Genomic DNA, 14374 nt, shown 5'->3' on the forward strand with positions numbered 1-14374 from the left:
GCGAGGAGTGTCACTTTGTGTGGCTTGGACTGTGCAAATACTCATAGGAAGGATCAGGGTTGCATACAACAAACCAGTGTGTTATTCCATAGGTAATCTAGTAATGAATAACCGAATGACTATTTAGTCTGCAAGTCAATTAGCTTGCAACAAATCAATGACTATATAAGATTGTTGGGGATGTCGAGATTTAAAGTCTAAAGAGAAAATTGAGCAAGCTGAGCACATAGTTTCAGTTATTGAAATTAAAAGCAGGATCTGCTGTCTTCACAGTATTCTCTCCACCCTCACCTGCTTGCATGCATAATTTGACCATATGGTCCTAGTTTGGTCTTGTATGATGTTTCACACGTTTGATAACAGCAGCTGTCAAAACCTAAAACCTAAACACTAAGTATTATAGAAATGCAAAACAAAGTTTTTGGGTGTTGGCAAATAGGTTGGCAAATTATAAAACATAGGTTATATAAATGGGAAACACTGAGATAATTAAATGACTGATACTTTTGGCATTGTCCTCTGCTGGTTGACTTCACCTCATGGATAACAATATTTAAACATCAACATCTCGTTCACAAGCCCGAAAATGTGTTTCACTAATCCAAAAACATTTTGTTTTATAGGATTACACTTGTCAGTCAAGAATATAAACCAGAACAGTGTCAGTCATATCTAATAACGTGTCCTGTGTGGGGTTTAAAAATAGTAGAAGGTGTTTTGATTACTGGAAATTGTCTCATTGAAACAGCGCTGATTTTCATGTAAAAAAAAAAACATCTATGAGAAGTCTCAAACATGACACAGACCTTAAGTGGAGCATCTGGATTATGTCATAACTGGACTTGTAGGTTGCAGTTTTTTCCCCTTTTTAATGCAGTTTCTTGAGAATTACATCCTAGAACTGAAAAGACATGCCTTGTAGCGTCTGCATGTCAGTCCCATTGCAGTTCTATCAGGACACACAACCTTACAATATCTGGCACCTCATTTTCCCTGAAATAACCTTGTAGGGCAGGCCACCCTTGCTCAGGTCTCTATAATAAAGCTTTTATTTTAGCTTTTACAGCTGTGCTGCACGCCACTACTCTATAATTCCCACTGGCACGAGTATAGAGGCTATGATGCCTATTTTCAAAAATGGCTCTGTCTGCCCAATGCACTAGGCTGGTGTGTGTGTACGTGTGTAAGTGCCAGCTGAATCGAGGCATTTTCCTATGAAAAATCATGTTCCAGATTTGTGTATGTGTTTTTGTTGGAGTCTGTGACTAACTCAGGATGTGTGTGTGTGTGTTGCAGGGGTCCCTTCAGTGTGGTGAGGCGCTGCATTAACAGGGACACAGGCCAGCAGTTTGCTGTAAAGATCGTCGATGTGGCCAGCTTCACCTCCAGCCCCGGCCTCAGCACAGAAGGTGAGAAAGACCGCAGACCTGGTTCAGACTGTGACTGCAGTTCAATCTAAGTGTTTCTTTTAAACAGACTTACTTACATATTTGAAAAACGTATCAGTCATTGCTCTGCTTGAATGCAAACCATCCCACCTCGTTCTCCTTGTATGTTAAAACAAATGTTAGGAATAATCTGCAAATAGCCGACTGTTTGGCTCAGATATCAAACACCCAGGCACACACACACAGTGTACAATGGCATTCTCACACACAAATAAATGAGGCATAATGTCACACATGCTACACCCAGATGAGTAATCTGTTGGAACTGCATTTGTTGCCTGTTTGTGTTTGAATGGATCTTTGTGTGTGTTGGTTAGGTTGTTGTAGTGAGTCTGAGTGAGATATAGAAACATGCAATCTCTCACCATGTGTATTTGTGCTTTGTCATGCTGAGGTCTATGTGTGTCTAAGAGAGAGATGGCGAGAAAGATTGTGTGTGTGTTGGTGCTAATGTTGGCATTCACCATGTGCCATCTGTGATGCCCCAGTCAGAGATTAGTCTGGTAGCCAATAACAGCAAGACAAGGAAATGACCCAAGGGGGGAGAAACAGACAAGTAGAGATTTACACCCGTGTTTCCCTAAACAAAGTGAATGTCTCACATAATTGTGGGTGTCAGTATGTTATTATTATACTGAGACTAAATTTATTCTCCTGGAAAGTTGAATAAATCTGTAAATATAGAAATAGAAATAAAGAAAAGTATTTCTTACCGTGGAAATTTAAAACGGTTTGGCATAATCCTCCTTTGGTCAGTTGCACCAAGCATGGTAAAATAAAGCTTGCCTACAATATATGAGATGACACAAATATTTGGAAGGATGTAGAAGTCTTCAAATATATAATGCGTTAGAGCTTATGATTATTATGGATGCATTCCTGCCATAGAAATTGACAATAATAATGCATTTTTATGCTTTGTAAAAACAGGAAAAGTTCCCTGCTTTTCTAGTCTGTTTGTATCATTGTAAAAATGTGTGTCTTTGCTCTTTATGGGAATTTGAAGGTTTTCAGGGCCTAATGCTCTTTTACAGATAAACCAGTAATACACAACTTAATTTAAAAATGTAATGCACAACTTAAATAAGCCACATGTTTATTATCTTCTACCTGCTGCATCCATCCATGTGTATAGAAATAAATGTCTTTTTTTTGTGCTGGTGTTTTTAGCTGTGGAAATGTAGTTCTTATAGAGACAATGAGAGATGTTCATCACAGCAGCACACTTTGTAACATTTTTTACCCTTCCTAGCAAATATTTAGAACTACAAGTAATGATTATTTGTATTATTGATTAGTCTGTTAATTATTATTTTTTATTTATTGATTTACTCCAGAATGTCAGAAAATAATGACAAAATGCCTGTCATGTTTCCATAGCTAGGGTGAGGGCAGTCCAAAACCCAAAGAGAGTCAATCTGTAACAGTTTTTCAAAAATGTGGACAATTACTCAATTATTAAAAATTTTGCTGATCAGTTTTCTGTCAACTGGCTAATTGGCTAACATTGGCTGACATGTCGTTTCAGCTCTTCAAACATTTTTACAGTCCTAAGTGTTGAGTGTGTTGTCGTCACTGTGGGAGTGGTTATTAATTGATGGGCAAGTGAAAAACAATATTTCCAAGCAATCATTCTGTATCCCAGACAGTATTGTTAATTCTTCTTGAAGTGTCATGTTTCCCATGGTCTGAATATGGCAGATTTCGAATATTTTAATATATATATTTTTTTAAATGGCACTGACATTGACTATCCTTAATATTAAGTTTCTATTCATGTGCAGGAACGAGAGAAACACTGCAAGTTTCACCACAGGTTAGAACAAAGTACATTTTTAAGAAATAAGCAGGGGGCCACTCAAATTGTCGAGGTAGAGAACTGGAGTGCAGCCAGATTTGGAGAGTGGTTTCCTGAGACTGCATACCTTCGCTTATTAAGAAAAAATCTGTGTCAGCATAAATGTAAGTGAAAAGGAGACAGAACAGCTACAAGCTGCGTAACAAGCATTCACAGTTAAGTATGAATATATCTCTGTGTGTGTATGTGTGTGTGAGCATGTGAGGGAACAATGATAAATGGTGTAATTAAGAGTTTGGGAGTATTGAACAGAGTAATGAGTGTCTGGATTTGTGGAATTTAATAAAGATGAATATAGAGAGTGAACCAGTCAGCATTCTTAATCAACATTAAAGCTCTGAGCATTGAATATCAGAGAAAAATATTATAATGCAATTTGCAGTAGTATTAGTGAGATGTGTCTTGTAAATTTAGGTTATGAACATATCAGAACCCCAGACAAACTGAAATCAGTGCATGCATGACCAAGCATATTTGAGTATTTTCAGTGTGATTCCTATAAGCCATGAGGATGAAAGACTGATCAAACTGATCCTCTGACTGAGTGAAATTATTTAACATTGCCTTGGATGTAAGAATTGATTTGGAATAGGCCCAGTGAATTTCATTGCTTTCATTCAGACCTTTCCAGGCCTCTGGCTGCCTCCCTCTGTCTGAGTGCGGACACTGGGCAGCATTGTTAGGTTAAAGAATAGATACTCGATGAGACGGGCTGAGGACGAGTGTAAAGAGGAGAGGACAGAAATAATGAAAGCAAAGGAACAGTAGAATGGGGCCTCTGTAGTGGGGACACAGCATCATTTCTCTCTGTTGCATAATGATACTGGTCTGTCACGACACAATGAGCGCACACACACACGCGTGCGCATGCACGCACGCACGCACGCACGCACACACAAAGATCAGTAGACTAGCACATGGGGAGTGGAGTGTGTAAATGAGGTTTTTATGGAGTGAGCAGCTCAACAACAGCACATTATGTCTGTCAGCAGGCTGCGTCTGTGTCTTAACACTTGTCTCGCCAGTTGTTGGTCATCCTGTTTAATATTGAGCATTTCCTTTTGTTTGAAAAGAGAGGACGTCCACTTGTCTTAGCAGTGTGTTCCCATCAGTTTTGTCTCTTTTATTGAGGCTGTGAAAAGACGAGAAATGCCACAGAGTCATGGTGTAAGTGAATTTGCAGTGTGGATCTGGATGTGATGATGTGAGGGGATGATGTTAATGAGTGCAAACCAGATGTGCATTTGCAATTAAAATGGTATTCACATGTGAAACAGCATGTGAAAAAAACCCCATCACTTTGTTTGCTCAGTGTCTATAAAGAATGGAATCCCTGTGTCTGCAAATGAAATGCTCTGTAACCCCCTCTGGTGGTGAAGTTAAGGTGCTGCAGGTTGGTTGAGATGTGAAAGGAGGAGGGTGGCGTGCCAGGGACGTCTGCTTCTCTTTTCATCTCCTTAACTCGTCACCAAGGGACCCAAAATGATTGAACAAAGCACCAACCAAGTATACATAAGCATCTCAGCAGAGTAGCTGTCTTTCTTCCTCAACCAAAGGTCCTCTGATGTTTTCTAAATTATGTCTGTTTATATTTGTTTGGTGCATTTTCATCATTGTACTTTCCACCTTTCAATGAAGATACAAATGAAAAATAAGATGACAATTCTGATTCTGTTGAGACTGAAGTTGTTATGGATGTGGTTGCACAGTTATGTCTCTAACACTATTTCGTGCCACAATATCATCTTCATGAAAGCTTTTTAAGCCTTAGAAAATGTTATTGGAACTTCCCACCTTCTTGCTTGGGATAAATAGCACAATGGCACATCAGTTTCTCAGTGCTGACATTTAAAAGCATATACATCTAAAGCGAAGTAAGTGGTTTGAAAATGACAAATATTGCTACAGGGAGATTCAGAGCACAACACTGGAATGACTAATGCCATTCATTTCCTTGAATGAGCCAATAGAGGAAGCTCACAATGAAATGTCATTGTGAGCTTCCTCTATTGGCACAGAGAAATTAAAAGGATAAATCAGAAAGATTGTTTCAGTGTGCAGTGGATAAATTAGGATTTACAGTATGTAAGTTTCTTCAGCCACTCAGCAGCTGATAAAAAAATTGGCTGAGCACATTTGAGTACATTGTGAATGGAAAATTAGTTTGGCTTAAACTTAAATGTGTTTTTCTTCAGTTTAGGTTCATATCCTCTTCCAGTAAGGGGATTAAGTTCTGTATTAATAACACAGCCACATCTTGTTGTTACATCTTGTTTATAATAGTATAATAAACCAAACTTTTTTACTCTAGCCATGAAAAGATGGGGAAATAACCTGAATTATTATTACAAATTCAGATAAAATTGAATTAACTTCCCTCACAACCTGCAGCTGAACTATAATTATGCTGGAATGCTAATTGTTGGATGTGAACAATGTCTTATTGTACCCTGTCTTAATTTCTACTTGCCAGATCTGAAGCGAGAGGCCAGTATCTGCCACATGCTGAAACACCCCCACATCGTGGAGCTGCTGGAGACCTACAGCTCTGATGGCATGCTCTACATGGTCTTTGAATTGTGAGTCCGTCTGCAACAATGCATTTCAAACCATTTTAGGGTTTGATTTTCTATCCTTTTTACTGTGGTCTTAACCAGGACAGGAAACACCTGTCATATCCACCACAATAGCTGATAAGTCCCACATACATACTTTTTTTTCCCAACAGGCAAAAACAATATATGATGGCATGTGGTGACTTGCTAAAGTGGCCATGAAGTAGACAAATCTCAAACCCACAGACTAAATTTATCAGCAGTTGGCAGATGGTTGCTGCTGGTGATTTCACACTTTATCGGCAACACTACCAGCCCCCTCATTTTAGTGATTACAGACCTATTAGGACGGAAACAAAATATGGGTGATGAGTAGGGTGGTAAGGCTCAGCAAGAAGACATTATTCTGGTTTACAAAGTCTGAAGATTTATGTCTGTATATCAAGTGATAATGTTTTCTTGGAGAGGAATGAAGACACTGTTAAACGATGTATTTTCAAAAAGATAAGAAATACTGGGATATATATGCATATATATTATGTATAGCCCTATATGTATCTATAGTAATGCATTTTTAGTATGAGCTTGTTAATTTTTGTCTGGAATAAAAGAAATTGATTGGTTGGTAAGTTCTGAAGTGAGAGGCCTTATGGCAACTCCTAACAGAATCATGTGTATCTTATCCAAATCCTGCAGATCTTATCAGATTGCAGCCCTGCTTAATTGCACAATAAAAAAAAAAAAAAACAAACATGATGTAATAGAAGCATCAGTGGTTAACATCCACAGGAGTCGTTGGAGGAACAGCTCTCTGCCTCTCCCTCTCCCCTTGGCCTTAGTTTTCAAATATAAAATTTCTTAATCAACTTGCACCTTTTAATTTGTTTTCTTTGTGTGGATTTTATGCTGTAAAACTGTATCTTCCTGACAGCTTCCTCAGTGATTGTTCTGGCTGAAAAGTGCTTTAATGAAAATGTAGTGCCTCTGTGTTTATGCCAGTGACAGCAGGTCATAAAACTTCTCCCTGATGGATGTAGATTTATGCACTCATTTCCAAACACTATTTTGAGAGTTCATCTGCTCTTGTGTAAACTGTTATCTATAACCCTGATCTTCTCTTCCTCTTTCTCTCACTCTTCTCAGTATGGATGGAGCTGACCTGTGTTTTGAAATTGTGAAGAGAGCTGATGCTGGGTTTGTGTACAGCGAAGCAGTGGCCAGGTAGGATACAGTCTGGGATAGAACAATTTAAACATTGACAAAGCTCTAAATAAACAACAGTTAGTAGATGCCCTAAACTGTGTCGGCTTTCTGTCCATCCAGCCACTACATGAGGCAGATTTTGGAGGCACTTCGGTACTGCCATGACAACAATGTGATTCACCGCGATGTAAAGGTGAGAATCTCTCCTGTGTGTCCCACTGAAATCACCAAACGTCTAACTTAACGTACACCAGTTAACTGAGGTGTAAAACCTAAATTAAAATGCTTTGTACCACAACTTCTCATTTTACATTTCTCTTCAACTGTGAGAAGATGGTTATCTATACATTCTGTGGGGAGATAAAGGTCAAAGGCATTTCATTGCTTACCAGGAAACGTTACCATTTACATTAACTTCTGGTGTGGCTTTTCGCAGAAACACATTTTCAGTGTAACAACCTGAAAGCCCCTCTGGTTTGCAAACCAGTGCATCATGCTGGGTTGCATCGCGTGTGAAATGCTCCCTCTGCCAGTCCTTTAAGTGTTCTTATAGTCAGATTAACATCAAACAGTGATTCCAACAGGATTAGCCATCTAACACAGGCGACAAACACCACCAGATGGAGCAGTACTGAACCAGGCCTTTGATCCACACACCAGCCTTTTGACAACACAGTCCCCAGAGGGATCAACACAGCCTTGTTTTCAGTGTTTAAACTAATAGCTGTGTGTGCTGCTGGGTCAAACCGGGGTTAAATAGTAGTTGCACATTACTGCTGCTGTTTGTGTTTACTAACAACTGATGGGTAGTTTTTAACACATTCAAGACGATAGAGTCTAGGAAGATTTCAGACCAAGTTAATTTGACAGAAGCACCACGTTTATAGGTCTGCATTTTTGTCTGTCAAAGCATCTCTTTTCATCAAAATAGACAACAAAAGAGGGTAAAATGTATTTAACATTATTCATCGGATACTCAATCCATTATTACAAACACATTACACACACTTCTTTCAGAAACATTGTAGCACTCTCTGATGGGAAAAACACGTCATGTATTCTTAGAAAAGCTGCAGTCACGGTAGTCACTGGAGCACATCTCCTCAGACATTACTTTCACATACACATTTGACTAGAATTGAAACAATGATTCCCACTAAGCACTGATGTTCAGAAGCTAACACAATAAGAACAGCTCAGTATTTAAACAAAACACAATTATTTTTTTAACGGTACAGAAAGGCAACAGAGAATTGCCCTCCCAGTCTGGCCTGTGTTAGAAATGTCAAATATTTATTTCACCAGTCTTCAGGCTTACATTATTTGTTATCACGGTTGGCTTGCAGGTGGAAGCGTGGTTAGTCCTGTGCGGTGCAGGGTGGAGTTGATGACACAGATACTTGTTCTAGGAGTGACTGAGGGAGTGTTGGGTAGAGCCATAGGCACAGATGGTCGTCTGAACTCTGTAGTTGAGCTGTTGGATGTTGCGTCGTTTAGGAAGAGAAACCGGTTGCCAAGGTGGTGTCCCAGTGCTTTGAGGGCGGTTTTGCGAACTGAGCCAGATAACAGGAAGTACATGACAGGATCCAAACAGCTATTGAAGGCAGAGAGTAACAGCATCACCTCATTGGTGCGATCCACTTGTTGCAAGTAGTCACAAGATACTGTTCCGCTGAGCTGGGACAAGATGTAGACGGGTCGAAAGGCGTGGTAGGGCCCAAAGCAGATGGTGAACAGAAAGAGGACAAAGAAGGACTTCTTGGCGGTCCGTTCATATCTCTGTGCGTTGGGAAGGTCAGGCTTGTCCCGTGACACCCTCAACAACTGCGAAGCGATCTTTGCATAGGAGACCATCAGCATGGTGAAGACGAGCCAGAACAAAACCACCAGCACCGCGTTGAAGTAGGCTTTCCCTTTAGCTTTGCTGCTACGCTGCTTATACTGGAAGCATTTGTCACTGTTCTCTCTGTCCTCTGCCGTTGCGATCATGGGCACCAGCGCCACCAGTGACAGACCCCACAGAGCGCCGCATGCCACCCAGCTCCACGGCCGGCTGTGCCCCCACAACGTCATCCTCATGCCTCTCCGTGCTCTGCCTTTCCCCTTTATCCTCAAGTATCTGTCCAAGCTGATGAGCCCCAGCAATGTAATACTTATGTACATGTTCATGTAAAACAGATTCCCAACAATCTTGCAGGCCACAGATCCCAGCACCCACTTGTTTCCATTGACATGGTAGAAAACCCTGAAAGGCAGACACGCCAGCAGGACCAGATCAGCCACAGCACAGTTGATGAGGAAGACCCGCACAGAGTTACGGCTTGAATGTAGAAACAGGAACACCCACAGGGCGAAGAGGTTACCCAGGAGCCCAAAGATGAAGAACAGGGAGTATAGGACTGCAAGTGGCACACGGAGGGGAGGGTCATCAAACGAACACACAGTCTGGTTTGATGTGGAGGTGGAGATGGAGAAAGGAGAGTAGGGAGGGGGGAGGGAGGTGGCAGAGACGAAGGATGACATGGAAATGGCAAGAGATGTAGAAGACATGGGAAGAGAGGAGTTAGACGATGCAGAGGCTGGAGGAGCAAAGGTTAAAGAAGAGGCAGAGGAGGAGGTGGTCATTGTGTCTGACGGTTAATCACCAGGCTCTGAGAAAGAAGGAAAACAAAGTTGAGTCAGTTCATTGTTTCTCAGGGAGCAAATAAAAAAGCAAGCAGACTTCAAACAACTAAAATGCCCAGACTGTGAAACTGCACTTGCGTATTTTATGACTAAGGCAAAAACAGGTGAGTAATATGTGGGTTGTAGTTTAAAAGGTCACACATGTAATACTCGGTGTGGAATGAAAATTACAGTAATTCAGGTAATGCCATGAAAGAGGTAGAGCACCCTACAAAAGAGGAGCTCCAAAAGGTACAACGTTCTGTTTGCTGTAGCTTGCAGATTTAGTTTTTACTGGTGGGAGCTCAAGACATGACTAATTGAATTTTTTGTGCCTATTTAATGCATAAATTCCAGTTTCATGGTATTACAATAAAGCCAGGCAGTGTGAGTGCACGCTCATACGTGGACACTCATGCAAAGTCACTCTGACTGCTACACACAGATGTTTGGATTAAGGCGGAACACTCACCATCAATATTCCTTCTGTGGGAGATTGAGCACAGCTGCAGCTTAAATGTCTGGGAATGTGCAGAGAGGTGTGAGAGCGCAGCAGTCCGGTGTGTGTTTTTCCTCCATAAAACTGTAATTTGTTTCAAAACTTAAGTTACAAATGTAATGAGGTATTATACAACTACAGTCCTTGTCTTTAATACTTTTGCTGTCTTTACCTTTCTCTCCAGTCTCTGAATGAGTCATAAATCGCGCGGTCTCTTCTTCTCTTCTCTTTCTTCTCACATTCTTTTGAGAGTGCCTGCTCCTTCCCGTTCTCCTCGCAGCTCTCACTTTGCCTTCAGTCTTTTGTTCTATTAGTCCTTGTCGTCGCTTTCTGTATTTTTTGCACTCTCTTGGACTCAAAGATATTTCGTCTGCCTGTCCTCTTGTCGCTGCCTTGTGTTTTCTCTCTCTCTCCCTGTCACTGCATCTCTGTGATCTTGCACCGCCTCAGTCAACATCCTCCACGCCCCCTGTTATGAGAAGTGCAAAAATGACAGGAAGTGAGCCCACCACAACCACCCACATTTTCACCCTTTTCCTGAGCTTCATCTGTCATGCAAGTCCACTCATTACTCCTCCCTGCACTGTCCCATCAGAATAAAATTACTTAAATTTGCAAGAATACTCTTATTTAAACAGAATTTATTCCTCTAAGAGAGGTAGGGGTGTTTTCAATACTGCATGCACAGATGAATTGCGTTAATCTTGTCTGCATATGATAAATGTGCAAAATGTCCCCCCCCCGCCCCCAACTTAAGTATTGATTACAGTCCCGAAAGCTTGTTTTTCAGCACTAGAATTTAAGTCTTGTCCCTGGAGACAGTTTGCTTTTTAAACTGCATCTCTGAGGTTTTCCATGCAAAACTTGCGCTGCAACTCCTTTTGAGTTTCATTAGCTCACTTTGACCTCTGTGTTGGAGGTTTTTTTGCTAGTCTGATAGATGACAGATGGAGCTTATTAACATCAATTAAGAGCTCTTGGTCTGGTCTTGGTGAGTCATTTGAGTGTTAATGATTATCTGTTCAAATAACCTGATATTAAATAAACTTTAATAATTATATCAAGTAAGTTATTTTATAAGGTTGCTGGAGAGTGATGCTTACAAGATGTTACTTCTGAATATCTTTTGTTTTATGAACCACTAATGCTATCCTGTAAAATGGCTTTATTTACAGTGGGGACACAGCATATATTTTATTACTCTCCTCCACCTGCAATATTAATCCTATAGAAATCTGCTGCTTGTTCTTCAACACTGCTCACTTTCACCTACTCTCTCTGTCAGTAATTCTTAAGCCTTTTTTTTTATTGTTCTTCTACTGTATGCTGTGATCAAAATATAATTCCTCACTGTGCGCTGCAGTTCTCTGAAAGCCAAAAAACATTTCACTGAACGCGTATTATCCCTTTTTTGTCGACAAAATCCTGGGGCAGGAACTGATTCTTGTCTCTATCAGCATCAGTAAAATTGTGGTTATACTTGAGCCATTCTTCTTGTCAATGTGAAACCAAGGCTCAATAACCAGCAATTGAACATATGGGGTTTTGCACTTTTGCACAGCAAGAGCAAAGCAATGCTCTGCACAGTTACTGTAGATGCAAAGAAATGTTAGTTTCTTTTGTCAGTATGATGAATAAGACATACTCACATGTGACTTGGTAGATTTTGTGGAGTGTTGCAGTTAAATCATTGAATATAATTTAGGGCTTACAAGGATGGTCCCTCATTAAACCTGTTGAATATATGGACCATTAAGCTAAATGTGAACTTTTATTTCATGCACTGTTTGAGCTATCTCTTTCTTTTCTCTGTAGCCTCACTGTGTGCTGTTGGCCTCGAAGGAGAACTCTGCTCCAGTCAAGCTGGGAGGGTTTGGAGTGGCAATACAGCTGGGAGAGTCTGGTTTAGTAGCTGGAGGTACAGTACTGTAGCTTTCCTCATCCCTTCCTCAAAGGACAGAGAAAACACTCTTGCGTGCCTTTCCCACTATACCATTTACACACACTTGACAAATAGTCAAAGGATATAAAGATAATTGATTCTAATTTTGATAATTGATTATTACATTTCTTTAGGAATAGCTTGCTTGTTTAAATTTCCAGTTTATGACATTCTTTGACATTATTTTATCAATAGAAAAATGCAAGCAGTTGCTGGTTTCAGCTTCAGAAATTATAATTTGGATATTTTTTTATATTTTCTGAAGAAAATGTGTTCCTGCATATTATAATAATAATAATAATAATAATAATAATAATAATAATAATAATGAACTTTATTTGTATAGCACCTTTCAAAACCAAAGTTACAAGGTGCTTCACAGAATATAATAGCATACAGTACAGGAAAGACAAAGCAAATAAAATGAGATGCTTCACAAAATACAGTATTGGTGCAAAGATCAGTAAACAAGAAATATAAAATACAGAGATAAGACAAAATATAAAAGAGCAAGATTAAGACTTTGAAAATACATTATACGAATGCTCGTCTGCCTAGCCTGTGTATTTGATATCCTTATACCTTTTATAACACTGGTTATCTCTTTAGATTTCCAACATGCTTCCATTTCACCTTAACACCAATCACTCTTAAACTTGCCTCCCTGTCTGCTGTTTTCAGGTCGAGTTGGTACTCCCCACTTCATGGCCCCAGAGGTGGTCAAGAGGGAGCCATATGGCAAACCAGTGGATGTGTGGGGATGTGGGGTCATCCTCTTCATCCTCCTGTCTGGCTGCCTTCCTTTCTATGGCACCAAAGAGCGTTTGTTTGAGGCTATCATTAAAGGGAAATACAAGGTAGTAGCTGTTTTTCCACACACCATCATTGTCTGTCAGTGTACACGCTGAATATGTTCATCAGTGCACCACAGCTGGTTCCTTCTGCTCTTTGTCACTGTGCTGCAATGTGCATCAAGGTTGATCCCTCTAGTTTGTGTTTTCATAGTGTTTAAATGTAAATTTTGTTTTGATAAACCGGTCAGATATCAGTATCTCTCATTTTTGGTAGCAGTAGTGAACATTGCGACCAAAGTCATTGTACAAGAAATGTATTATCTTTCCTTTCCTGTTGTCTATGTCCCTCTTTACTATTGTGTGTCCTATTAATACGTGTACTGAGCTATCTTACTCTTACCTCATTTAAAGTTAGGTGAGTGCATTAAAAGGGTAACGGTCACAACTTCTCACCTTTTACAAACGGCAGTTAGATATGATGAATAAACTTGCGTGACAGTGTCAGCAGAAGGTACTGTGATAAAGGTCTGCTCACTTCTCTGATTTCAACTGAGAACATGAATTTCCTGCTGTAATAATCTGTGGCAGATGCAGTCATAGCAGGCCCACCACCACAGTGTGGTCTATCAGGCTGCTTGTTATTCTGAAAAATAAAAAATATTGAGCTCTTCCAACACTGCTACTAGATTTTACTTTGACTGACATTATAGACAGTGATATACGAGTAGTTATCAACATTCAGAATAAATGCTCTTGGTTGCTGATGTTCTGCGTGCTACTGACAGTGTGTGTTTGTTCTCCTGTGTGCGTGCGTATGTCCAGATGAACCCGCGCCAGTGGGCCCACATCTCGGAGAGTGCCAAGGACCTGGTGAGACGCATGCTGATGCTGGACCCTGCTGAGAGAATCACTGTCTACGAGGCCCTCAACCACCCCTGGCTGAAGGCAGGTTCACACACGCACACACACACAAACACTATAGGTTAGGAGCTGTCACTGTAGATGTTGCCAACTTGAACATCTTTTCAACATCTTTGTCTTTAACACTTTTGATGTCAACATCTTTTCAACAAAAAACCAAACCATTTAATGTGATGTTTGTATTTGGTGATGTAAAAGAAATGAGCTTAAGAACTCAATGTCACCATTTAACCACTGGCCTTACTAATGCTGACACGAGCACTTCCTTCTGCTTGGAACCACATCTTTGCTTTTCACATCCGTTCTGTGACTGCTCATATGTGTTATGTGTTGCGTGTGTGCGCGTGCGTGTGTGTTTGTGTTTGTAGGAGAGGGACAGGTATGCCTACAAGATCCACCTGCCTGAAACAGTGGAGCAGCTGAGGAAGTTCAATGCCAGGCGGAAGCTGAAGGTCAGCACAGTGTTGATGCTAAACTAAACATCTACAGT

General features: G+C 40.4%; 2 protein-coding genes across 5 annotated transcripts in view; one reads left to right on the forward strand and one right to left on the reverse strand.

The window, feature by feature from the left end:
* The window catches only part of LOC140992037 (peripheral plasma membrane protein CASK-like), a 44661-nt gene that overhangs the window by 12031 nt on the left and 18256 nt on the right, over nucleotides 1-14374 (forward strand). For 2 of the 4 annotated variants that reach the window (XM_073462256.1, XM_073462258.1), the window contains exons 2-9: nucleotides 1297-1409; nucleotides 5780-5885; nucleotides 7005-7082; nucleotides 7185-7257; nucleotides 12043-12145; nucleotides 12851-13029; nucleotides 13786-13908; nucleotides 14253-14336. In XM_073462256.1, the coding sequence (XP_073318357.1) occupies nucleotides 1297-1409; nucleotides 5780-5885; nucleotides 7005-7082; nucleotides 7185-7257; nucleotides 12043-12145; nucleotides 12851-13029; nucleotides 13786-13908; nucleotides 14253-14336 (859 nt within the window). The remainder of the gene's footprint in view (nucleotides 1-1296; nucleotides 1410-5779; nucleotides 5886-7004; nucleotides 7083-7184; nucleotides 7258-12042; nucleotides 12146-12850; nucleotides 13030-13785; nucleotides 13909-14252; nucleotides 14337-14374) is intronic. The other 2 variants (XM_073462257.1, XM_073462259.1) reach the window with 1 other exon arrangement.
* Nucleotides 7927-10570, reverse strand: LOC140992038 (probable G-protein coupled receptor 34). The gene is made up of 3 exons (XM_073462260.1): nucleotides 10400-10570; nucleotides 10201-10311; nucleotides 7927-9715 (listed from the first exon to the last, which is right to left on the reverse strand). Exon 3 carries the CDS (start codon nucleotides 9687-9689, stop codon nucleotides 8394-8396), a length of 1296 nt encoding a protein of 431 aa, XP_073318361.1. The 5' UTR covers nucleotides 9690-9715; nucleotides 10201-10311; nucleotides 10400-10570; the 3' UTR covers nucleotides 7927-8393.

Source organism: Pagrus major, chromosome 24 (genome assembly GCF_040436345.1).
Source record: "Pagrus major chromosome 24, Pma_NU_1.0".
Taxonomy (NCBI): Eukaryota; Metazoa; Chordata; class Actinopteri; order Spariformes; family Sparidae; genus Pagrus; species Pagrus major.